This window comes from Hordeum vulgare, chromosome 6H (genome assembly GCF_904849725.1).
Source record: "Hordeum vulgare subsp. vulgare chromosome 6H, MorexV3_pseudomolecules_assembly, whole genome shotgun sequence".
Lineage (NCBI taxonomy): Eukaryota > Viridiplantae > Streptophyta > Magnoliopsida > Poales > Poaceae > Hordeum > Hordeum vulgare.
The window spans coordinates 112,367,481-112,392,009 of record NC_058523.1 but is presented as its reverse complement, the minus strand read 5'-3'; the positions used below and the strand labels follow the sequence as shown (position 1 = coordinate 112,392,009).

At 44.6% G+C, this 24,529-nt stretch overlaps 1 protein-coding gene across 1 annotated transcript; it reads right to left on the bottom strand.

The window, feature by feature from the left end:
• Positions 1-17,497: 17,497 nt before the first annotated feature.
• On the bottom strand, positions 17,498-22,405 carry LOC123401281 (two-component response regulator ORR24-like). Its single transcript, XM_045095053.1, has 6 exons — positions 22,045-22,405; positions 21,188-21,340; positions 20,157-20,537; positions 19,979-20,055; positions 18,337-19,404; positions 17,498-17,862 (listed from the first exon to the last, which is right to left on the bottom strand). Exons 1-6 carry the CDS (start codon positions 22,184-22,186, stop codon positions 17,812-17,814), a joined length of 1,872 nt encoding a protein of 623 aa, XP_044950988.1. The 5' UTR covers positions 22,187-22,405; the 3' UTR covers positions 17,498-17,811.
• Between the last annotated feature and the right edge of the window lie 2,124 nt (positions 22,406-24,529).

The window sequence follows — 24,529 nt, the reverse complement described above, 5'->3', positions numbered from 1 at the left end:
TGTGAAAAAAGAATGCTCCCTCATCCTTGTGGGAAAAGGGGGTTTTCATATAAAACCGCAAGCAAGATAGGGTCAACAAAATTGATATCAACAGGTAGTTTCTTAAAAGGTTTATGGTGTTGACACTCCCTCTTCTTAGAAGAGTCAATATGAGAGGCAAAGTCCCTGCAAAAATCAATTAGAAGCTGGGAATCAAGATCAATCTTAGCACAAAAGGTATTGAAGTAATCAGTTTTCACATAGCTCTCAATGTAATCATGCTCATAATTTATAACGGGTTCAATACCTTTATCAATCTCTCAATCTTCAGTGTTATTCTGGATCCTTTCAATAAGATCCCACCTAGCTTCAATGCTTTTGTTGGAGAATGCCCCACTAGAGGAGGCATCAAGCATCTCTTTATCTTGAAGAGAAAGCCTTGCATAAATTTTTTTAAGAATAATTTTCTTTGGGAGCTCATGATTGGGACATTTGAGCATTAGGGACTTCAATCTCCCCCAAGCTTGAGAGATGCTTTCTGTGTCACGAGACCAAAAGTTATAAATATAGTTCTTGTCTCGATGTATTTCATGAAGAGGATAAAACTTTGCATAAAAGAGAGGCATAAGATCTTGCCAATTTACCAAATGAGAGTTATCAAGAAACCTATACCAATCCAAAGCCTTATCTTTTAATGATAGAGAGAATAACTTTCTCATAACAAAATCCATCGATATACCTGCAAGCTTAACTAAGGAGCATAGTTGTGAAAGATATAGCAAGTGTTCACCTGGATGTCTATCTCCTGCATATCGATTAACCAAGACACAATCAATAATACCAGTTGGTATTTTAAAGGGCACAAGTTCAGTAGGTGAGGGAGGCTTCTCCACCACAATAGCGTTGGGGCGGTTCCCCACAAGCAACAAACCAGAGCAGAGTTGTCCATGGGTTTTCTAGTATAAGCAACAAGGAAATAAATGCAAGGAAAGTAAATGGTGCCGAGGTACAGCAAGTGGCCCAATCCTTCTGAACACAAAGGATAAGCCGAGGGACTAAACTTATAAAGACTAAGGCATTCCTCGGGACACACGGGAGAGATGGTCAAGTGCTTTCGCCATATTTTGTCTAGTACTATGTTTTGTATTGATAAGTGTTATGTGGGTGGATCTTAACTAGTGCACCATCTAGGCTAAGACAAGTACACTCTTATGATTAATCCCCCCTTGCAAGCGTCCGCAAATACAAGAGAGAAATTAAGGCAAAGCCTAACTATAGCAATAAGCTTTAGGATCCAATACTCCCTCGTGCAAAAGTATGTGAACTGAGGTTCATGTTTCTGTCACTCCGGCAACCCACCATAAGCATTCTTTATACACGATGCACTCCCCTAGGTCCTTAAAATGGCGAAGTGTTATGTAGTCGACATTCACATAACACCACTAGAAGAATAACACCATAACTTAAATATCAATCAACTCATATTACTTCAACATCATATGACTACTAGCAACTAGACTTCTCCCATATCCTCAAGAACTAAAGTAACTACTCACAAGACATAAAAGAGTTCATGATCATAGGTGATGAAAATATGATGAACAATCTGGTCATAACAGTAATTCTCTAACAAAACTCAATAGCATTCACCACAAAAAAGTAATCAACACCGGTAGAGTAGAGCGGGTGAATAGTGCAAGGTACAACTCCGATTGCAATGGTAAAGTGAGATGGGGTGAAGATGGAGATGGTGTTGGTGATGACGATGATGGTGATGATGATCTCGATGATGCCCGTAGTGATGACGATCTCCCCTTCCGGGAGGAGTTCTCCCCGGCGGAATCTGCCCGCCGGAAAGGTCTTTTCTTCTCTGTAGGTTTCCGCCCTGGAGCGGCGGCGGAACTCTGGAAAAACTTCTATCCCCATAACTTTTAGGTCACGAGGGTCATATAGGCCAAAGGAGAGCACCGGAGGCGGGACCCACCACCCAGGCGGCCTCTGGGCGCGGCCTAGGGGTGACTCGCGCCACCAGGTTGCATGGGTGCCTGGTAGCCCCCCTCCGACCCTTCTTTGTCATGTTTTCGTGATTCTTTCGGAAACTTCTTCCCCGTAAGTTTCGGCGCAGTTGGAGATGTTCTGATATGGCAACTCTTCATGCTATTTTCTCCGCTGAATCCTGCGTCTACTGTTTCGGCACCGGAAAGTTGTAAACTGTGTAAAATAAGCCAAGACACTATAAGTACATCATCATATTGTGAAATATATCAATGAATAGAGACAAATTATGATACAAAATAGTGATGCATTTTGGACATATCAATAACCCCAAAGCAATAGTGGTAATTTGATAAGAGACATCATAGTATGCACCATATTTAACAGGGTGCGGCTATGATGTTCGGACACACCATCACACTATGGTGTTCCAGGTGGCATGAGTTGTGAAACAATTTTCACATTGTCTTAAATGTGTACCAAACTTGCAACTCAGATATTCATCTCTACGATCACATCGTAGATATTTCATCATCTTGTCACGACGATCTTCAACTTCACTCTGAAATTGCTTAAAATTTTCAATAATTCAGACTCGTGATTCATCAAGTAAATACACCTGTATATACTCAAATCATATGTGAAGTAAGAACATAAGGATATCCACTGCATGCATCAGCACGCATTGGACTGCATACATCAAAATGTATTATTTCCAATAAGTCACTTTCTCGTTCCATCTCACTCAAACGAGGCCTTGAGTCATCTTGCCCATGTGGCATGATTTGCATGTGTCAAGTGATTCAAAATCAAGTGAGTCCAAAAGATCCATCTTCATGGAGTTTCTTCATGCGTTTACACCAATAGGCATGGTTCGCATGTCTCAAGCGATTCAAAAACGAGTGAGTCCAAAGATCCATCAGCATGGAGCTTCTTCATGTGTTTTATATCAATATGACTCAAGCGTCAGTGCCACAAGTAAGTGGTACTATCATTACTACTTTGTATCTTTTGGCATCAATATTATGAACATGTGTACCACTAGGATCGAGATTCAATAAACCATTCATATTAGGTGCATGACCCTTGAAGATTTTATTCAAGTAAACAGAGTAACCATTTATTCTTTTTAAATGAATAACCGTATTGCAATAAACACGATCCTATCATGTTCATGCTCAACGCATACACCAATTAATATTCAGGTTTAACAATCCCGAAGGTAGAGGCAGCGTGCGATGGTGATCACATCAACCTTGGAAACACTTCCAACACACATCGTCACCTCGCCTTTAGCTAGTCTCCGTTTAGTCCGTAGCTTTTATTTTGAGTTACTAACATTTAGCAACTAAACCGGTATCTAATACCCATGTGCTACTAGGAGTACTAGTAAAGTACACATCAATAACATGTATATCTAATATACTTCTGTTGATGTTGCCACCCTTCTTATCTACCAAGTGTCTAGGGCAGTTCTGCCTCAGTAATCATTCCCCTTATCACAGAAGCACATAGTCTCGGGTTTGGGTTCAACCTTGGGTTTCTTCATTGGAGTGACAACTGACTTGTCATTCTCGAAGTTTCCCTTTTTTTCCTTGCCCTTCTTGAAACTAGTGATTTTTACTAACCATCAACACTTGATGCTCGTTCTTGATTTCTACCTTCGCGGTGTCAAACATCGCAAATAGCTCGAGGATCATCATTTCTATCCCTGATATGTTATAGTTCATCACGAAGCTCGGTAGCTTGGTGGTAGTGACTTTGGAGAACTATGTCAATCACTATCTTATCTGGAAGATCAACTCCCACTCGATTCAAGCGATTGTAGCACCCACACAATTTGAGCACATGCTCAACGTTTGAGGTTTTCTCCCTTACTTTGCAGGCAAAGAATCTTGTCGGAGGTTTATACCTCTCAACACGGGCACAAGCCCGAAATCCTAATTTCAGCTCTTGGAACATCTCATATGTTGTGTGACGTTCAAAACGTCTTGGGCGCCTCAACTCTAAGCCATAAAGCATGACGCACTGAACTATCACATAGCCATGAAAAACGTGTATGTGAGTTGTTCGCAACATCCACAGACGACGCTCGGGGGGTAGCACACCGAGCGGTGCATTAAGAACATAAGCCTTCTATGCAGCAATGAGGACAATCCTCAGTTTCCGGACCCAGTCTGCAAAATTGCTACTATCATCTTCGTTTTCTCTAGGAACATATCAAAAACAGGGGAGCTAGAGTGCAAGCTAAATTTTTTTGACCGGCTACTGTAGGGAAAACCCCCCACAGCCTTTTTTCTTTTATTCCCATATATGAGATCATTATGTACAAGAGGAAATTAGAATGTACAAAGGGGAAGAGGAGCAAAGACTACAAACCTCAAGGAGGCAAAAAGGAAACCCATTTAAGGAGATCATCCCTGAAACTAGCCTTAATTCTATGAGCTAACAGGGAAATGTCATGAATGAATCCAGATCTCCATTTTCTGAACTTTGGCTGCTCCTGGTTGAAGACTTTGCATTTCTGATAGTCCAGATGTTCCAACATGCAGTGAAGACCACCTCAGCAAAGAAGGGGTTATGGAAGTCCCTTTTAGCAGCAACAGTAGCACTCCACATGGATGGACCCTGCCATGTGATCTGCAGGTAATTCCAAACCCTGGTACTGAAAAGACAGTTGAAGAATAAGTGATCCCTGTCTTCCTTGACTCGAGTGTGACATAGAACACAAAGACTGGAGTCGGAAACATTCCAGTGACGTCGTTCAAGCATGTCTTGAGTATTAAGCCTGTCCATGATGAGCATCCATGCAAACATCTTAATCTTCATGGTACAACAGCTTCTCCAGATCCAGTTGAGTAAAGGGTTTGGTATAATACTGATGTGAATGTGAGCATAGTAACTCTTGGCTGTGTAGGCCTTAGCATCCTTTCCCCATACCCATCTATCAGAGGCCTGATGATCAAGATCCAGGTCTTGAAGCAAAGATTGGACCGAGAGCAGCTCCTGGTAAGCTTGAGCAGACAGTGGTAAGTGGAACATGGAGAGCATGTTTTCATCATAAAAGGCTCTAAAGACCTCTTGAGCTGTGCAGAAAGGATCAATCACAAAAGAAAACAGTCTTTGGAATCTGACAGCCAGTGGCATAATGGAGTTTCGAATCAACCAGGAGTGAGACCAAAACAGGAAGGAGTCACCCTTGTTCGGCAGAACATATGTAACTGATTTAAATTTGTCAAGCCGTTTACAGATATCCTTCCACCAAAAAGAACCACAAAGGGCAGTTCCCTGAGGTACTGTGTCATGATAGTAAGTGTTCCAAATCAAGTGAACCCAAGGGATATCAGCATGATTGAGGAATTTATCAACATGCTTGAGCAGGAGTGCTTCATTCTGGACTGCTAGGTTCATAATTCCTAGCCCCCCTTTATTTTTAGGCCTGCACACCAGAGGCCAGGCAGCAAGAGAAGGTGCATGATCATTCCCATTTCTTCTCCATAGACATTGCCTTTGAATTCTCTCCAGCTGCTTCAGTATGCCTGGTGGGATATCCAGACTACATAGAAAGAAGATAGGCACAGAAGACAGTGTTGAGTTTAAATACTGTAGCCTTCCCCCCTGAGCAAGAAAGGATGAACTAGCACTGAGTCTTCTTTCCATGTTATCAACCAGTGGCATGAGATCAATGATTCTTGGTTTAGTTGTCCCAACAGGAAGGCCAAGGTATGTGAAGGGCAAAGATCCCACTTTGCAACCAATGGAGTCTGCCAGATCCTGTAGATGCTCAGGAGAAGTGTTAACAGGTAGAAGGGCAGATTTGTGATAGTTCACCTGTGATCCACTAGACTGGGAGAAAAGTAAGAGCATTTTCTTGAGCTGCAACAACTGAGGTTTGTCAGCAGGTAGGATGATAAGGGTATCATCAGCATATTGCACTATGGGGAAATCCTTATCATGACAAGGTATGGGCAGCTGAATCAGCCCCTCCACCAGCAGTTGATTAATCAGAGTTTGTAAAAAGTCAGCAGCAATAGCAAAAAGCAGTGGAGACATGGGATCTCCCTGCCTGACACCTTTCTTGCACATAAACTTCTTTCCAGGCACACCATTGATCAGAACTGAAGATGAGCCAGAAGTTAGGAGCTGCTTGACCCAAAGTATCCATCTGTCATTGAAGCCTTTGTGCTTGAGGTTCTGGAAAATGAACTCATGTTCCACAGAATCAAATGCCTTTTCAAAATCCAGCTTGAGAATGACTATAGGCTTCTTGGATTGATGGCATTGATGCAGGTACTCCAGGGTCCATCCAACACAGTCTTGAATGGTCCTAGACTTGATAAAACCATACTGATTCTTGTGAAGACACTTCACAATCTGCAACTGCAGCCTGTTAGCAATCATTTTGGACAGAAATTTGAGACCCATCCCAGTAAGTGATATTGGTCTGTAATCTCCCACATGTTCAGGTGATCTCTTCTTTGGAATCAGAGTAATATAAGATGAGTTCATGTTCTCAAACTGAGCCTGACCAACATGGAAAGCAGCAGCAAGTTGATAAAACTCAGGGGAGATAATGGGCCAACATTTCTTGAAGAAAAGACCATTGAACCCATCAGGACCTGGAGCTTTGTCAATGGGCATATCCTGAACAGTCTTGTCCATTTCAGACTTAGAAAAAGGTTATGTGAGAATATGTAGACCCTCCACCTCATGTAGCATGGATTGTAAATCAAATGTCATGTTAATGCCAAGAGAAGTTCCCATTCTATCCTTAAAAGATGCCCAAAAGCATGCAGCAATTTGATCATGATCAGATATGACAGAACCATCATTTAACTTGAGAGATGCAATGGAATTCCTCCTATATCTCTCAGTAGCCATAGCATGGAAGAATTTAGTGTTTTCTTCACCAACTTTAACAAATTTGATAGTTGCTCTCTTTTTCCAGTATAAGCACTGAAGATGCAGAAGATGCTCCAAATGTAATTTGATAATTTTCCTGAAATTAGCTTCTGGTCTGAAAAGTGACCTCAACTCCTCAAGCTCATCCAAACACAGCACAACTTGGTTACATATGGAAATAAAGGTTTTTAACTGTGATAGATTAGTCTGCCATTTTTTCAGAGCCTGCCTAAGATGCTTCATCTTATCCATAATGACAGCAGTAATGTGGGTTTTCCTTGAAGGAATGAGCCAGGATTGCTGAACACATTCCATGAAGCCCTCCATTTCAACCCAGTAGTTCTCAAAGCGAAATAGGTTGCATTTAGGGATGGAAGTGTTGGCAGTGACCACAGAAGGAACATGATCAGAAGCAGTCTTTGCAAGGGGTAGCACTTGTGTAAGAGGATATGAGGAGATCCAGTTGGCTGATGTGAAAAACCAGTCAAGCTGCTCCAGAAGAGGGGAATCTTGCATATTGGACCAAGTGAAAGATCTGCCTTTAATGGGTAGTTCCAGCAATCCAAGATGCCCAATAATTTCATTCAAGATGAACATGTCATTTACATCAGCCCCAGGAAGGTTTCTGTTGTCAGGGGATCTAATGGAATTAAAATATCCAAGAAGCAACCAATTAGCCCCAGTGGGAATATTAAGATTATAGAGCCATCTAACAAAAAGATCTCTGGCTTTACCTTGAGAAGGACCATAGACATTCACTAAAGTCCATGATTCCCCAGTGTGATTTGAGGTAAAAGAGATGATCAAACCATAGGGTGTGCATTCCACTAATTGACCAGTAAGAATGGAAGAGTTCCAAAGGGTGATAAGCCCCCCTGATGCACCCCTGGAAGGAGAGTAGGCAAACTGATCAAAGCGTTTGGGACAGAAACATTTGACTGTACGAAACTCGATTGACTGCATTTTGGTTTCCTGCAAGCACACCACAGCAGCTAGGCTCTCATCAGTCTTGTTACGGACCGCACGTTGCCTATGGTCCGAATTTAGGCCACGCACATTCCAACACAGCACACGCCAACTTCTCGTAGAACGACTATCCATTGCACAATATATATATAGAAAAAGCAGGGCTATGTAATAGCCAGTGCGACCAAGGTTCAGAAAACCAAAAGACAAAGCAAGCAGAAGTTTCACAGTACATGGAGCCATTATCGTAACAACTTAACATAGGTGGATTAAACATCAGCAGACGATGGCGCGGAATCAGCGGGATCTTCCATAAGTCGATCCACCGTTAGCTTCTCAGGGGCAATGCCTAATGACTGCCCAACCTCCTGAATCACTGGGATAGGAGTGGAAGGAGGTACTTGCACATCCTCACTCTCCTGCGATGTAGAGGGCATTGGCTTGGCCTTGGGCTTCCTCTTCTTGGGGACGTGCGCAGGCAGCTCCTGTAGGATTGGTTTGAAGCCATCGCGCTTGATGGAGCCGCGAGTACAACGACGGACAGAGGAGTCAACGACAGGAGTGGCCTTCTTGCGGGTCCCCTTCTTCGATGGAGCTGGAGAATGAAAAGATAAGTCCTGTGTAGATGAAGAAGGACTGAGAGGGATTACCTCCTGCATTGAGAGAGAGCTACTAGCAGGCTCTGATGGTGGTGGTTCTGGAGCATCAGGGTCGAAAGCCGCCGCCCAGGATCGCTTGGGGATCATAATGGGCTCCAGAATTGGCATCCGCAGTTGGCGAGGCACGTGCATAGCAGTAGCAGCCCCCATGAGAGCATCGAAGGTGTGAGCCCAGGAAATAACTGGCGGCAGAGGAGGCCCGTATACAACCCTTGCAGCCCCAACAAAGATGTTGTCAGTCTGAATATGAGGGGGTTTGTAGAGGACAATTGCCAGAGGATTGTCATCATGCGCCTCCTCCAACACAGGCACATCTTCCTCCGGCTCAGCATCGTGACCCTGGGCAGCCGGTGGCATGTCAGCATCACGGGCAACAGGGTTAGCCACTATCCCCTCCAGGTGAGGGGCCGGGGGTTCTTGATCAACAGGTTCCGCCTCCATGTCACCGTGCGGCTGAGGGTCGAGGTCCACAAGCTCATGAACCGAGTCTGAAGAAGAAGGACTCGGTTGATCAATCACCATAGACTCTTGATACAGGATCGACAGTAGGTGCTTCCGGGGCCACTTCAGGCTCCCATCCTCCTCCATCAGCGGCAGCAAGCGGCTGTCCCCAACCTCCGGCATCAACAGCAGGAACCACCGGATCTTCAGGTGCCAGCGGCACCGCATTCCAACCCAACGCAGGATACGGGGGCAGAGCAAATTGCAGATTGTCATGGACGAGGTGTCCAGGGAGCGGGTGGGGGTTGCCATTGAGGGGCATGGGATCCTCATCATTGGGCAGAATCTCGGCAGCCGCCGCTCCCAGGATGTAAACCGGCGCAGACCAGGAGACCTTGGCACCCCCCAAGCAGCATATTCAGAAAAGTTGATACTGCGAGGGACCAGTCGGTCATCTGGGAACGAAGCAAACACGATGGAGCGAACCAAATAAGGATCATCACTGACCCAATGGTGGAACTCTCCGAAGGTGTTGGCAGCAGCTCGGAGATCTTCAGTGTTGCGGAAGTCTAGGGGACCCCCAGAATCATGAGGCAGCCATGACGAAAATCCTCTTGTCCACGGAAACCAACACCCTGATCATGACGCAGGAAGCGCACAACAGAGTTATGAGCAACTTCCTGCGGAACCATGTGGACCGCAGCATAGCTTTCCGCCGCATCTCAGAGTTCAAACAATCCAACACCCTCAATCCATGGCTGGGCAGACCGAACATGTAACCCTCGGTGAAGAAGAAGAGCAGCAACTTCTTGCCGTACCTGGACCACGTTGTCAGCCGGAGGTGCTGGGTGGACATCAGCGATGACGAAACGCTCATGACGTCTGGTGATGGGGACCGCAGGCGTGGTGTAGGTCCGAGGCAGCCGGTCCGGACCTCCGTCGATGATGTTATGGCCAGGCGGGAGGAAGAACTTAGGATCAAGCTCGAAGTTCGCCATTGCGGGAGGCGGTGGCGGAGTGGCAGGCGGCGTCTCGGAGGGAGTTCGAGGAAGCGACGGCGATGAGACAGGACGGAAATGTGCTGCAGGCGTTGCGGTTTCACCAAGAGTATCAGCAGTTCCCGAGATATCAGCGACAGGGGAGGTGGTGGGTCTCTTACAGTTCCAAGTAAGACAATTATTACGCATAAAAGAGGCTCCTCTAGATCTTGCGTGGCCCACAGTGCTGTCAGCGAATCCAGGCGAAGCCGTGCAGTTGGCAGCTAGATGGCCCCGAGCGTTGCAAATTGAGCAAGAAAAGATATCCTCGACCATGCCATTAATAAGTTCATCAAAGGCCAGATGGGCTTCCTGCGAGGAGGGAATATCCATCGTAGGATTAGGGTCGGGCCGAGAGAAGGAGGTAACCTCAGAGGCTCATTAATGAGCGTGGAAATAGGCCCAGAATCCAAACTTGCCACCGAAAAATGATTCTCATAATTCAAAATACCATGAATCTCGCCGGGATCAGCTGCAACACCTTGTTGCACGGTAGAAGTTCCGTTTAATTTGGCAATTTGAAATCATCGCCGGGAGATCCGAGGGATGAATCTTGGCGAGAAACGGTGCCGAACGTAATATGCGCGTGGCTGTCGTCCACCGGAGTTCTGCCGGCGGTGGCACCGAGATGATGACACGTTCAGGAGAAGGCACCGAATAACCAGCCTGTTCAAGCGTGATAGCTCGTCGTGGGAAACAGGACATCTGTAACCCTTGCAAACTTCATATTGCTGGAGGGATGCGAATGTGAGCTTCTTACGAACAGATGATCCAGATTTAAGAGAAGATTTTAGGGGTCTGGAATGCATCGCCATCAGACCTAATGAGGCTCTCCTCTTAGAAGGACTCACAATAATCCATTCAGCATCACATTGCTTCTTCCACAGAGCAAAATCGTGACGCCAATTAGGACCACCATGTCCCCATAGATGGAAAAAGCACTTAAAACTTGGGCACTTGAACGAGCGTAAATCCAGAATATGAAAACCGACTTGCATGCAGGACACTTTGAAGGAGAAAACCGAGTCTGTCACTTGAGAGACACGAAACTCAATAGACGATCCCCCAATCACCGATTCCAGAGCTGCGACGACTGTGTCCGTCGAGAGACGGAACACATGACGACCAAAAGAAACCACCATGATGAAAGAGCGGCGGTGCTTCATAGGGTGCACCGTAACACCAGAGTGACGATAAACCTCATCAGAGAAAGCCAAACCATGCGAAAAATCCGGATCCAACGTAGAGCCACCCATGCAAGCCATGCACGACCACGTGAGGAGGGTCGGGAGGGTTCACCTGAGCAGAGGAGCGGCGAGGAGGGAGGATACGCCGGCTAGAGTGCCAGATCGCCATTGGGTCGCCGCGGTGGGAGGTGGGAGGTGGGAGTCGCCATCTGAAACTAGAGTGCAAGCTAATCATCCATCCACAACATAATTTGCAAATGCATTTTGACTATGTTCATGATAATGAGTTCAATTAATCATATTACTTAAGAACTCCCACTCAAATTTACACCCCTCTAATCATTCGAGTGACACATGATCCAGATTCACGAACTCAAGTCTGATCATCACGTGAGTTGAGTTAGCTTCAATGGTGAACATCTCTATGTTGATAATATCTACTATATGACTCATGTTCGACCTTTTGGTCTCTTGTGTTTCGAGGCCATGTTTGTACAAGGAGCAAAAGCCTTGGAAACGGCCTTTGAGAAATCAGAGTTAGCCTGTTGAAATATAAGCCGAGTAATAAGTATGGAGCACCAAATTAAATCGAAAGAAGAAACTAGACAAAGATTGACAAAACACATACTGGAGGGACTGGATTCTTCAAGAAAAATGGGGCCAACCCGGTTGTGCTATACTAGAAAAGAATGTCTTGCTCAGCTTATTGATGGTTTTTTCAATCAAGTCTATCTCGTTGAAGCGCTGCACATCCTTCAACTCGCCGGTGTAGTTGCACATTAAATCGCCCCTTATACTGACGGGTCGAATCCGCTAAGTAATCCAACATCGGATCAGGTCGATCCCAGTAAGGCCATTAACATTGAGGGATCTTAACTTCAACACCACATGGGCTAGCAATTTCCTTTCTTCTTCGGTTGGCCAACCCGGAAATTCGGTGTCGGAGCCAAGTTGGTCCAATCTATAACCCGACAGTGGGTTCTGGTCCACAAGAGCAGTGTTTTTGCAGTAGAACCAAGTCTTGTTCCATCCTTTCGGATGACTCGCCACTTTGGTCTCACGGAAAGGACTATTCTTTCTCTTTTGTATGGAAACGCCACCAAGTTCCACACCGGGGTCATCCTTAGTTTTAGTTTGACAATTAAGATAGAAGAACTCTCTAAAGAGAGTCACAAATGACTCAATCTGAAGGTACACTTTTGCAGAGTACCTGGAACTGACAAATACTGGTCATTGAGTTGGGGCCAATATCTTGAGGCCCGGGGTTAAAAGAGTGAAGGAGATCCCTGAAGAACTTTGAGACGGGTGGCCGAAATCCCCTCTTCACATCGTCAATGAAACAAATTATCTCCTCTTACTCGGGTTGTGGGGAGCTTTCTTCATGAGGCGTCCGCCAACTGATTACGTTCTCAGCTGGCAAAAGGCCTTCCATGACAAGGTTTTCCAAGGTAAGAACAGATTCTTGGGATCTGACCCAACCACAAATTTTGCTGGTCTTGGGAGGCATGGTAATTTTTCAAGCACGAAACTACAACAAATAAAGAGAAATAGTGTGATGACTGAGGTTTTAAGCCGGTTTTAAGGCAATACAATGGCCAAGATCATCCGCGGTTAAAGAAGAGCCGACATTGAAAGGAAGGATTTGACGCCTCATATGAGTTTGCACATGATATAGCCAAATAATGGTTCGTCTCTGGGTAGGCCGACTAATGGAGCAAACTAAGCATTTCAGTCATATTAAAACCGGCTCAAGAGAAGTTCAAGGATCCTATCAATGCTTAGTGAAACTTGGAAAGCAACAAAAATTTCCTATCAAAGCGGCTGAACGAGTGGATATATGATACGTCTCCAACATATCTATAATTTTTTATGGTTCCATGCTATTATCTTGTCAAACTTTGGATGTTTTGTATGCCTTTTATATATTTTTTGGGACTAACTTATTAACTCAATGCCAAGTGCCAGTTCCTATTTTTTCCGTGTTTTTGACCCTTTTCAAAGGAGGATTTTAAACGGTGTCCAAACGGAATAAAACTTCCGAAAAGATTTTTTTCAGAACAGAAGATACGCACGGGACGTGAGAACCAAGGCAGAGGCCACCAGGGGAGGCCACAAGCCCCCTAGGCGCGGCCAGGGGGCCCGTGCCTAGCAGGCTTGTGGCCCCCCTGTGGCTCGTCTGCCCTACCTCTTTCGCCTATAAATTTCCGAAAAATCCAAAACTGCGAGAGAGATCCACGAAAATACTTTTCCGCCGCCGCAAGCTTCTGTCTCCGCAAGATCCCATCTGGGGCACATTCTGGTGCCTTGCCGGAGGGGGATTCGGATACGGAGGACTTCTTCATCAACACCATGGCCTCTCCGATGATGCGTGAGTAGTTCACCATAGACCTTCGGGTCCATAGCTAGTAGCTAGATGGCTTCTTCTCTCTCTTGGATCTTCAATACAAAGTTCTCCATGATCTTCATGGAGATCTATCCAATGTAATCTTCTTTTGCGGTGTGTTTGTCGAGATCCGATGAATTGTGGATTTATGATCAGATTATCTATGAATCTTATTTGAGTTTCTTCTGATCTCTTATATGCATGATTTCATATCCTTGTAATTCTCTTCGAGTTGTGGGTTTTGTTTGGCCAACTTGATCTATGATTCTTGCAATGGGAGAAGTGCTTGGTTTTGGGTTCATACCGTGCGGTGACCTCACCCAGTGAGAGAAGGGGTAGCGAGGCACACATCGTGTTGTTGCCATCAAGGGTAAAACGATGGGGTTTACATCATTGGTTTGAGCTTATCTCTGTACATCATGTCATCTTGCTTAAAGCATTACTCTGTTCGTCATGAACTCAATACACTAGATGCATGCTGGATAGCGGTCGATGTGTGGAGTAATAGTAGTAGATGCAGAAAGTATCGGTCTACTTGTCTCGGACATGATGCCTATATGTATGATCATTGCCTTAGATATCATCATGACTTTGCGCGGTTCTATCAATTGCTCGACAGTAATTTGTTCACCCACCGTAATATTTGCTATTTTGAGAGAAGCCTCTAGTGAACAATATGGCCCCCGGGTCTACTTCACATCATATTTCCAGCCTTACACTTTTACTTCGTTGCACTTTCCGCCTTCAGATCTCACTTTGCAATCAATCTTGAAGGGATTGACAACCCCTTTATAGCGTTGGGTGCATGCTTGTTTGTGTTTGCGCAGGTACTCTGGACACTTGGCTTGATTCTCCTACTGGATTGATACCTTGGTTCTCAAAACTGAGGGAAATACGTATTGCTTCTGTGCTGCGTCACCCTTTCCTCTTCAAGGGAAAAACCAACGCAAGCTCAAGAGGCAGCAATATACATGATACATAAAAAGAAGAAAAATATGCTTTAAATAGCGGAACTGCTGAAACAAGTCATCTACGGAAAGTCAAGATGAATATGTTATAGATCTACAAAGATTGCCAGACGACAACGGTGGTGAAATCCCACAAAATGCACATATGAAAAGTAATAGATCTACAGCTACAACCTACAACGCATAAGATGAACTTTCGATGAACTATGAATAACGGCGGTGACCTAAAGTGGTAATGGGGAACTCACAAGGATTTGGAGTAGAGGAAGACTATGGGCGACCGCGTTCGGGAGATCTCCGCCGTCAACTACGACGAACTCCGGTGGTAGCTGTGCAGGGGCGAAGTCATCAGAGAAAGGGCGGCGTCGACGGAGTTCGAGAGAGACGCTAAAGATGAGAGAAAGGAGAAGAGGTTAAAATGGAAGCTAGTCGGTCTATTTATAATAATATGGGACCTGAAGCGGCGCAATCACTAGTAGAAAACGGGGCTATAGTCCCGGTTGGTAAGGGCCTATAGTCCCGGTTCTCCAACCGGCACTATTAACTTGGGACTAAAGACCCCCCACCTTTAGTTCCGGTTTGCCACGAACCGGGACTAATACCCTTCCACGTGGCTGGCAGCGTGCGAGGCGTGGCCAGGACCTTTAGTCCCGGTTGGTAACACCAACCGGGACTAGAGTCTTTGGTGATTTGGGGTTTTGGAATTTTGGGGTTTTTTGTTTATTTTTGCTTTTCATTTTCTGTTTTTCATTTAATTCCTTTTTATTTAGAACATATCTTACGCTACGTACTACATATTGTACACGTTATGCATATATAAAAATAGAATTTCTCGTAAAACTGATCATATATATATATATATCATCGAATTTCTCGCACGACCATTCACACATACATATATATATATATATACAATTTTTCCTACAATTAGCAGTTCATTACATGGAGGCATTACAGCTTGTAATGGTATTCTACTTTGGGATCTATGACCTCGTTGAGCAAAAATCCCGCTATTTCCTCTTGAGTATTGCTCGTACACGATCTGTTGGTAGGAGCCGATCCTGCATGCCTTTCATCTTTATTAAAAAAGAAGATCAACATGAATATATTAGTTGTGTGTATATATAATAGATCATGATAAAAAGAATTGTGAATGATAAAAATGCTTGGATTTTGATTTCTTATATACGAGGAACCTTTAGTCCCTGACTAGAAATAGGATTCAGAATCATAACGGATTTTCTTAACCTCTAAGGGATTTAACAAAATGACTGACATTCTGGATGTGTAGTAAATAGTCCATATTTTTCCTGATTTCATCTACCCTTCTATATGTCATGTTGTCTACTGTCAAAGGATTTAAGAAAACCATTACTTCATCATTAGCCGGAAGTAATAGGCGCATGATGCTATGAAGCTCTCCAAAGTTGTTTTGGAATGGAGTCCCGGTTCAACAAGAGCAATCAGAATATCGCTATTTGGAAGGATTTTGCTCAACTTCGTATCAAAAAGCGAATTATTCTATTAGGAACTCCGTTTCAAAACAACTTTCGAGAACTTCATAGCATCATGCGCCTATTACTACCAGCTAATGATGAAGCCATGGATTTCTTTAATACTTTAACACACAACGTGACATATAAAAGTTAGCTAGCTAGGATACGTAGATGAGATCAGAAAAAAATTAGATCAACTTGTACACATGCATAATGGGGCATTCTTGATGAATCCATTATTAAAGGACTAAGAATATATATATATATATATATATATATATATATATATATATATATATATATATATATATATAACGAACTTTTGTAAATGTCAAAATTTATCAAAAAAATTCTATACATTATATTTGTACACAAAAAGCAGGACGTAAGCTTTGACCTTCATTAGAGGGGCCGAACCTGGATAAACTCGCGTATCTCGATTTCGATCAACCCCGTTCAAGTCGCCACCTAGTTACGATGGACTTACATCTAAGTCCTTTTACTAGAACATCTGCCGTGACAACCATGACAGATTCCGTACCAAGGGAAATCAAGGGGGTCAGGTTGAAAGACCCATGTTGTTTCGCGTCCAAATGTCTCGCCTTGGCTCGGATTTCTACATGGGTTTGGGCCTCCAGAAAAGGTCGGAATCCCTGAGATTACGAGCAACCAAATAAGAGCATCTTCAATACACGCACAAAGGTTTCACGCGCTAAAATAATTTTAACGCGTCACTGTAGCATTTTTAGCGCATCGTGGTTAACATTGGTTTTCCAAATGCCCAAAACCGTGTGCCAAGAAAACATGCAGTGCAAATTCTGAGGCGTGCGTAATCCGACACCCAAATTTGCAGCTTGCCATAGCGCTTCTAGTGCATATGTCCAAAACTTTTTTTTTTGCGTGCAGTATTTTGCAGAAGCTGTCCTGTCCGACACCCAAAAAACAGATTTTTAACGACGCCAAAAAAACATTTTTTTAATGCACGGAGCTGTTTTGGGGTGCATGTTGAAGATGCTCTAAGCCTTTAGGATAGGGTATCCGCTGAAGCACCATTTTTTGGTCCAAATACCCTGGAAAAAAAATAGGGGCTGTTGGAGATGCTAAGAACAAAACTAGCCTAGAGATTTCGCTTTACAAACATCTGTAAAACAGAGAAACAAACTATATCATGGATTTCATATTGGAAAGAGGTTTACTCATACTTGTTGCTACATATAACACATATTTTATTAGTTAAATTTTATGATAAAACTTTGACCAAAAACTCAAGGGAATTAATAAGCTCAGATGGAGTTAATAAAATTTAAGCCGGCTGCCTTTGTTCTCAAAATGGAAATCTTCCATTCACGCTACCAACAATCATGCAGAAGAAACAGAACAAAATTCCACACAGCAGCATCTGAGTGCTTACTAACAATTCAGATAGCTAAACATTGAACGAAAGAAATTATAACAAAGTAAAAGAGCAAAGACATTTCCAACAATTAACACGAAGAATTCACTTGCATACCAAGCATACTATATCTTACGATAAACAGGGTATACCTGAATTAATATAATTATGCGAGTCACGGACCCAAACAGCATATAGTTGTTACCCAATATAACTCTGAATACTGGACGACTAACACGGAACCAAACGCTAAACTGAGAAAACCAAATGCAAAAGGCATTTGTGATGAAGGCTTGCTACTATGGACAACTTTGAGCAGGCAATTGCATATGATGGACAAATCAGCAGCAGACACCACACAAATGCGGAAAATCTCGCGCATGGGACTTGGTGAAAGCAGACTGGCTAGACCAGCCCCCAGTCCGTGTCGATGAAAATGCCACCAGTATCGTTATCCTGCAATAAGAAAAATGGCATGGTTAGGGGTTCACACCCTGTTAAAACTTGCGAATTTTACACAAGACAGTAATCGCTACAAGTCCCAAAATGGCAGATCACATAGAGATTAACATAAGGATTAAATAAACAGTGAAAGTATAAGCTAAATGTATAATTTCAGTACAATCATGCAGATACTACAAGACAGTTCACTACACTTAGTGTTCTTTTAGAAGGTATAGAGTGACACACATGCCTGTGGATTCCATATAAAAGAAATGCATGTACAGCTTCAGTGAAATGAATGTTGCACCGTCATAAAAAAGTGAGCCAGTGAGAAAATAGTTTGTCAAGATTAACTATTTTTTCCTAAGCTAGTCAAGATTACTATGCAGGTACAAACTGGAAGGAAATACATGAAGTAATGGAAACATGAAAATGTTAACATTAACATAGATTATGCTGAAAATGAAATACAAGAGAGGAACATACCGGCCTGAACATGTCAACAACAATGTCATCCAAACCACCACTGAGCTCCCTTTGCAGCCCACTCGTCCCCACGAGATCATTGTTGCTGTAATTGAGCTGATTACCAACAGCTTGCTGATCAATCTTGCCATCCTGCAGAGAGGGAACACCGCCTGTATTCCCGCCATCCAGAGTCTGCCTTGGCATAATCGAATTGTCAATGCGAAGGTTTGGCAAAGAAGTGTTGATGCCTGAATTGCTGAACGCAAGGTTGCTATTGTGTGCCTCTCTCGAGTTTGTGCTGTTTCCAAAGGTGAATGGCGCTGCACCCTGATTGAATACCATTGGAAGGGTATTGCTAGCTAGTGGCGCAACTTGATTCTGCATCTCATTTCCTAGAGATGTAATCTGATTTGATGGTGGTGCATAGCTTGAGACAGGTTCCATCCTTGGACCATTCCCATGAAAACTTGCTTGGGACATGCTGCCGTTCTGACCAAGTTGCTGAATGTTGGATGGAACTGCAGTTTGCCAGGTGTTACTACTTCTTCCAAGATCTGGAAAGTGGGGAGAATCGCTAGTGAATGAGCTAAATGAGTCTGTCGAAGACGAATTTATCCGACCAAGGTGTTGCCTGTTGCTTGATTCAAGAGGCTGAACTGCCCTATTTGTAGGAGCCAATTGTGCACCATTTGATATGTTTGCAAAAGTGTTACCAGAGGTACCAGTCACCATCGTTGACATGTGTGCAGTTCTGATCAGGTTACCATTATTGACCCCTAAATCATTCAGGGAAGTGCCCAGATTATTATTCTGGGCATGGCCAAGGTGAAGTGGCTGCGACTGTGGAGACAGCAACCCATGCATTCCATATGCAGAAGGGGAGTTCATCCTTGCAACAAGGTTATTTGACTGGGAATGGGTGCTGGTTGGAACTGGTCGGTATCTACCATACGCGTTGTTGTAGTGCCTGAAGACATCCATTGAATTCATATTGCTGTAAGCAGGATTCCTTCCTCCAAGTGCAGCAACTAGGTTAGCCTGTCTGCTTGCATCCATACTCATCCTTTTCAGATACAGCCGGTACTTCTGTAATTATGATAAAACATCAAGAATCAATGAATTAGAATGGCATTCAAAAACAAAATAGAGGAATGAAGGCTAAGACACGATCAGTCATCAAATGAACAGTTCCACAGGGAACTCAACTGAATAGGTTAGAAGATATACTAACAGCCATAATTTTCTTCTTTTGGTAATACTAGGAAACAAACATGGCAATATAAGTCATTTAACTGGAGCTAGAGCTTACGGGTGTAAGCTCACCCACCGACGTTCGATCCGCATGGAAGGCTCGTTTATATCTAAATAACGGACAGTTAAAGGAGGGACTCTTCCCCCTTAAGCCAACGTTTTTGTAAGTTATTTTATTGGGGGGTCACAAGAAAATAACATGTACCATAATAAATTAGAGTTTAGAAGTACATCAGGACAGTAAAAAACTGCAAAGGAAAATGTTATTTTAAAATTTATCAAAATTCAGAATCAAATCCTCTTTCGATTAGAGATCATGATTGGGATATAACAATTAGAAGGTGGGCTCCATAATGATCTTGGTACAGACGTAAAAAAAAATGATAATACACATGGATAGAAATTGCACCTGCAGATGACTAGCAACATTCTCCCTGGTGATGTTCTCTACGTTCATGAGGTCCAATATCTTCTTTGGAACAGCCTCTGTGTTTATGAACAGAAATATGTTATTACAGACAACATAATGAACCCAGAAAACAAATATCTCACATTTATGATAACAATGACATGAAGTGAGTTCTTACTGTCAATGCCAAGCTGGTTGACAGCAGCTACAAACTTCCGGTGCAGCTCCACAGACCACACAACCCTTGGCTTCTTCTGGGATGACGAGTCGCCGTTGTCATTACTGTTCTCATCAGAATCGTCACCATCATCTCCATTCTCATCTCTATCCCTCCGTGACTGCCTCTTGTTGCGGTTAGCGCCACCATTCTCACCTTCAGCATTCGGCCCCTTCTGACTGGCATCATCGTTGTCACTACCACGGTTCTTGGTATTCCGCCTAATCACATGTTGCCATATTGTCTTCAGCTGCTCAAGACGCACCGGCTTTAGCAGGTAGTCACATGCTCCATGAGTTATGCCCTTCATGACTGTCTGTGTCTCCCCATTTGCAGACAACACTGCATGATAGATAGTCATTGATCAGTTCCAGAACAAACGACAAAATTTTAAAATGCCACTGCCTTGACATTATTCACACTTTGTTCATATGATCAGACATTAATGCATATGAAACACCAACTAGGAAACAATTGATCTTTTAGGCAAAATTAATAGCCATTGATTATAGGAGCAAGCCATTTGTCCTTTCTCATTTCTTCTCCAGTTGTTACACTTGTAGCGCAATAACAGGATACAGTAACCGTGTTCAGTTGATGCAATGAGTGGTAGAGCAGGTAATCAATTATGCAATATGACCACGGTAATGAACATGTCTAACAAAACTAGCAGTAGCACACCGAAGAACTATCTGCGACATATTGGAGCTGGGAATCTCTCATTGGTTCCCTGACCCATGCACTAAGCTATGGAAACATATAGTAGCAGTACCACACAAATGAAGGAAGATTTTTCATCTTCCCTAGCGAATCTTGCTATTTCTTTCTGCAATGTTTGTAGGTTAGCAGACATAATTCATCTCCAAAGTTCTGGAGCACCAAATGAGATGAAATGAAACAAGTAGATTCACAAGACAATCATTTCCCAGCAGTGCCGTTTTTTAGAGCATGGGCTACAAAGGGCAGCAGAGGATTAAGCGGGTTAGCCTTACTAATGACTGGGAGGTCCATCTCCAGACCGACAAGCTCGAGGAGCTTGAAACCATCCATGTCCGGCATGTGGACATCGCTGATCACGAGGTCAAACTGGTCCTTGTTCTCCCTGAGCATCCTGAGGGCGGTGGCTGCCTGCCCAGTGGTGGTAACTGCAACATCACAGCAGATCGAACTCAAACACATTAGCAAACCACCATAACAACACATTGCACACACATAAATCTAGGTTCGGAAAGAATCGCCAACGCGAGGAAGAAGAGGACGGCACAAGATGAAATGAAAGGGGTTAAAGAAAATCCAAGAAAAAATTCCATCTAAAATACATGAGCACCGTGGAAATCTAAAACTAAAGCCACCAGAAGAGACGTGCATGGGAGATTGTCCAATCTTGCATAGGTGTTTGGACGGGAAAACGCAGATTCCAAAACAAGGTTCCTTCCCAATAAAGTGGCACGCGAAAAAGAAGGAACACGAGAGAGAGATCGGCAAAACACAATAATGACAAAAAATCCAATCATAAATTGACATTACACAGCGCCCTCCGGAAAATAGACCGACATGCCAAGTGAGAAATACTAGAGAGCGTAAATCGCACAAAACCAGCGGTGTAAATGCAAAACTAGGACGGCAAATCTCGCGAATGGCACGCGCATCAATCAAGCAAACAAGCGATTAAATCTAGGGGAAAAATACACTGTGGTGCTAGAACAGCACGGTCGGAGCCGGACGAGGTCTGTAGTACTTGAGACTTGGAGAGCGGAACAGATTCCTCGTCTCCTCATACTAGTCCTAGACTAAACGCTGGAGGGAGGGGAGGGGAGGGGAGGCATGTTGGCGGCGGCAATTCCCGTACCATGGTAGTCGCAGCGGCGCAGGAGGTTCTCGAGGACCTTGAGGCAGGTGGGGTCGTCGTCGACGGCGAGCACGCGCATGCCCACCGGGAACTTGTCCTTGCCGCCGCCGTCCCCCCCGCCGACCCTCCCCTCCACGGTCATCTTCCTTCGGTCCTTCCCCTCCTCCGCCGCGAGCCCAACACAGCCCAGCCGGATCACCTAATGCCCCGGCGAACGGCGTCCCTGGATCCTACAAATCCAGGCGGCGGGGAAAGGCGAGCCGGGCAGATAAAGCCAGCCAGCCAGCCAGCAAACCAGCAGGGTCAAAGCAGGGGAGAGGGGAGGCGGGGAGCAGAGAGAGAGAGAGAGAGAGAGAAGACGCGAGCGTGGACGCAATAATAAGAGGGAGGGTGTGGGGTGGGGGTGGGGGGCGAATGGGGGTCGATGGATCAATCGATCAATGGGAAGGAAGGAAGGAATTCATGCAGTGCAAAGATGGTAACCTTTTCTCCCCCCTCCCCCCTCGTTTCCTTTTTACGCCTCCCCCTCATTCATGCGGCCATGCCATTTATTCGCACCACCGGGCCGCATTCCCCCCCCCCCCCCCCCCCCCCTGGCTCGCTCGGTCGGCTGCGTGCGCGGCGCGCCCGTGCGGCCGGCTCCCGCGGTCGCCTTTCGGGCTTGCCATATCCGACGCCCTGTGCTGTGAAGTTTGGCATGCTCCGTGAATCGCGTGCGTGCGTGCGTTGGGCGATCGATCGCCGCGACGGAATGAACGGTGGCGCCACCGGCCCAGCGACTGCTTGAGGGGGGGCAGGGACAGCGATGGTTTTGGCGTTGATCTCTTTTTTGATTAACTAATGTTTCAGAGGCTTCTTTTTTCCTTGAAAATAAATACTAATTTTTGCCTGATGATGGCTTGATGCCGATGTGGGTCGAGCTGGCCGGGGGCACGGCGAGCGTTGCGGCTCTATGCGGGGCTGATTAAACTACGCACATGATAAGATTAGTGATGCACGACAGCTTAGCCATTACTACATCCACATCTCTATTATATCCTTGCTTGTTTGCATTTCTTTGATCCAATCAGCACGCCAGGACAGGATCGCAGATTCACAGATCTATACTCTCTCTCTCCCTTCCTTATGTAAAGTATTTTTGCTATTCTAATCAAAGAAAATGATTTCTTACTCAACGGCTCTATAATTTCAATATGTTTGATCATTTCATGTAGGTTATCCTTTTTGTTTGCCAGCATTTTATTAGGGTTATCTTCGTTTTACAAGGAAGAAGGCACGAGAAACGTCTGGCTTTAAATGAATAAAGTCTCGGCAAAGGGTGAGAACAAAGTATCTTACAAAAGATAGCCACACAAGTTTGATTTAGTGCAAGCTGCACTTTGCAAATCCATTGGATTGTCATTTTCCAGCCCAAAACCCTCGTAAAATTTACTCCTATAAAGGAAACAGTTTATCTTTAGTTATGCGATTGGTTTGTCGTTTTTGGACGACATTCTTTACACCGTTTCTTTCAAGTACACCCGGATTGCACCGGATTCGAAACATTGATCGTCCCATCGTTTTCAGCCCCGGTATACCGCCCCTGGTATTCCTCTCGCTATCGATCAATTAAGGTGATCATGAGCGCCGCACCGACAGGCAAATATCGGAGCCATAGGGATCGTTGGATTGGGCGGATGCTTGGCCCTCTCACGGGAACCCGGTGCATGTGCCGCTGCGCTGCTCGGCTTGAGCTCCCATTGGCCAGAGGGTTGACACGATGACGAGCAGGCAGACTATCGTCTTTTTCATGTGGAGGGAGCATGCTCGGGCAATCACAAGACAGAGTTATTTCAACCACTGGTTGTCGAAGACACGAGGAAGACGATGACGGGACAATGAGGTAAACAAGCTCCGCGTTGCTTGCAATGGTCCTGCACCCAGCCTAGCTCGATAGAGGCGGTCACATGGTGGATCTGAGAGCGTATAGAGAGGCGGGCATCCGACAAGTAGCCATACTCTTGCACTGGAACAACTCATATCCGTCACGAGGTCGGCTCGAGGAGGTGTATGATGTTGGGACGGATAAGGAATTAGGGTCGACGGAGCGTGCAAGGGAGGCTAATGTGTGTGGCCATGTTCTATAGGCGAGGCGAAGATGTAGTGTGGCGTGCTAAAGGGAAGACGACAATGGGGGTCCAGGCGAGAGTGGCGGTTGTGTTGATGGTTAGGAATGGGTTGCTCTGTTGAAGATGTACTCCAACCATTCGTTAGAAGCAGATTTCTCCAATGAAATATTAAAATGCACCGAGACGATATTTTCAAGTTTATATGGATCCCAAGCGAAGCCTTAGACTTAAGAAAAATTAAAATGAATAAGTTCATCAAAACCACTATATTCATCCCTCCAGCACCATCACACACACCGGCTACGTAGAAAAGTTAGCGAAATTCATAAATTCAACATAACATTATATTAGGATATGTGCTCATGTGAATGTGAGTG

Excerpts from the sequence above, each read along its gene's own strand:
- LOC123401281 (XM_045095053.1), bottom strand. The coding sequence starts at position 22,186 with ATGACCGTGGAGGGGAGGGTCGGCGGGGGGGACGGCGGCGGCAAGGAC. Across the intron at positions 20,056-20,156 it reads CAACCAGCTTGGCATTGACA|AGGCTGTTCCAAAGAAGATA; the intron begins GTAAGAACTCAC and ends TCATAAACACAG. Across the intron at positions 17,863-18,336 it reads TTGTTGACATGTTCAGGCCG|GATAACGATACTGGTGGCAT; the intron begins GTATGTTCCTCT and ends TTCTTATTGCAG.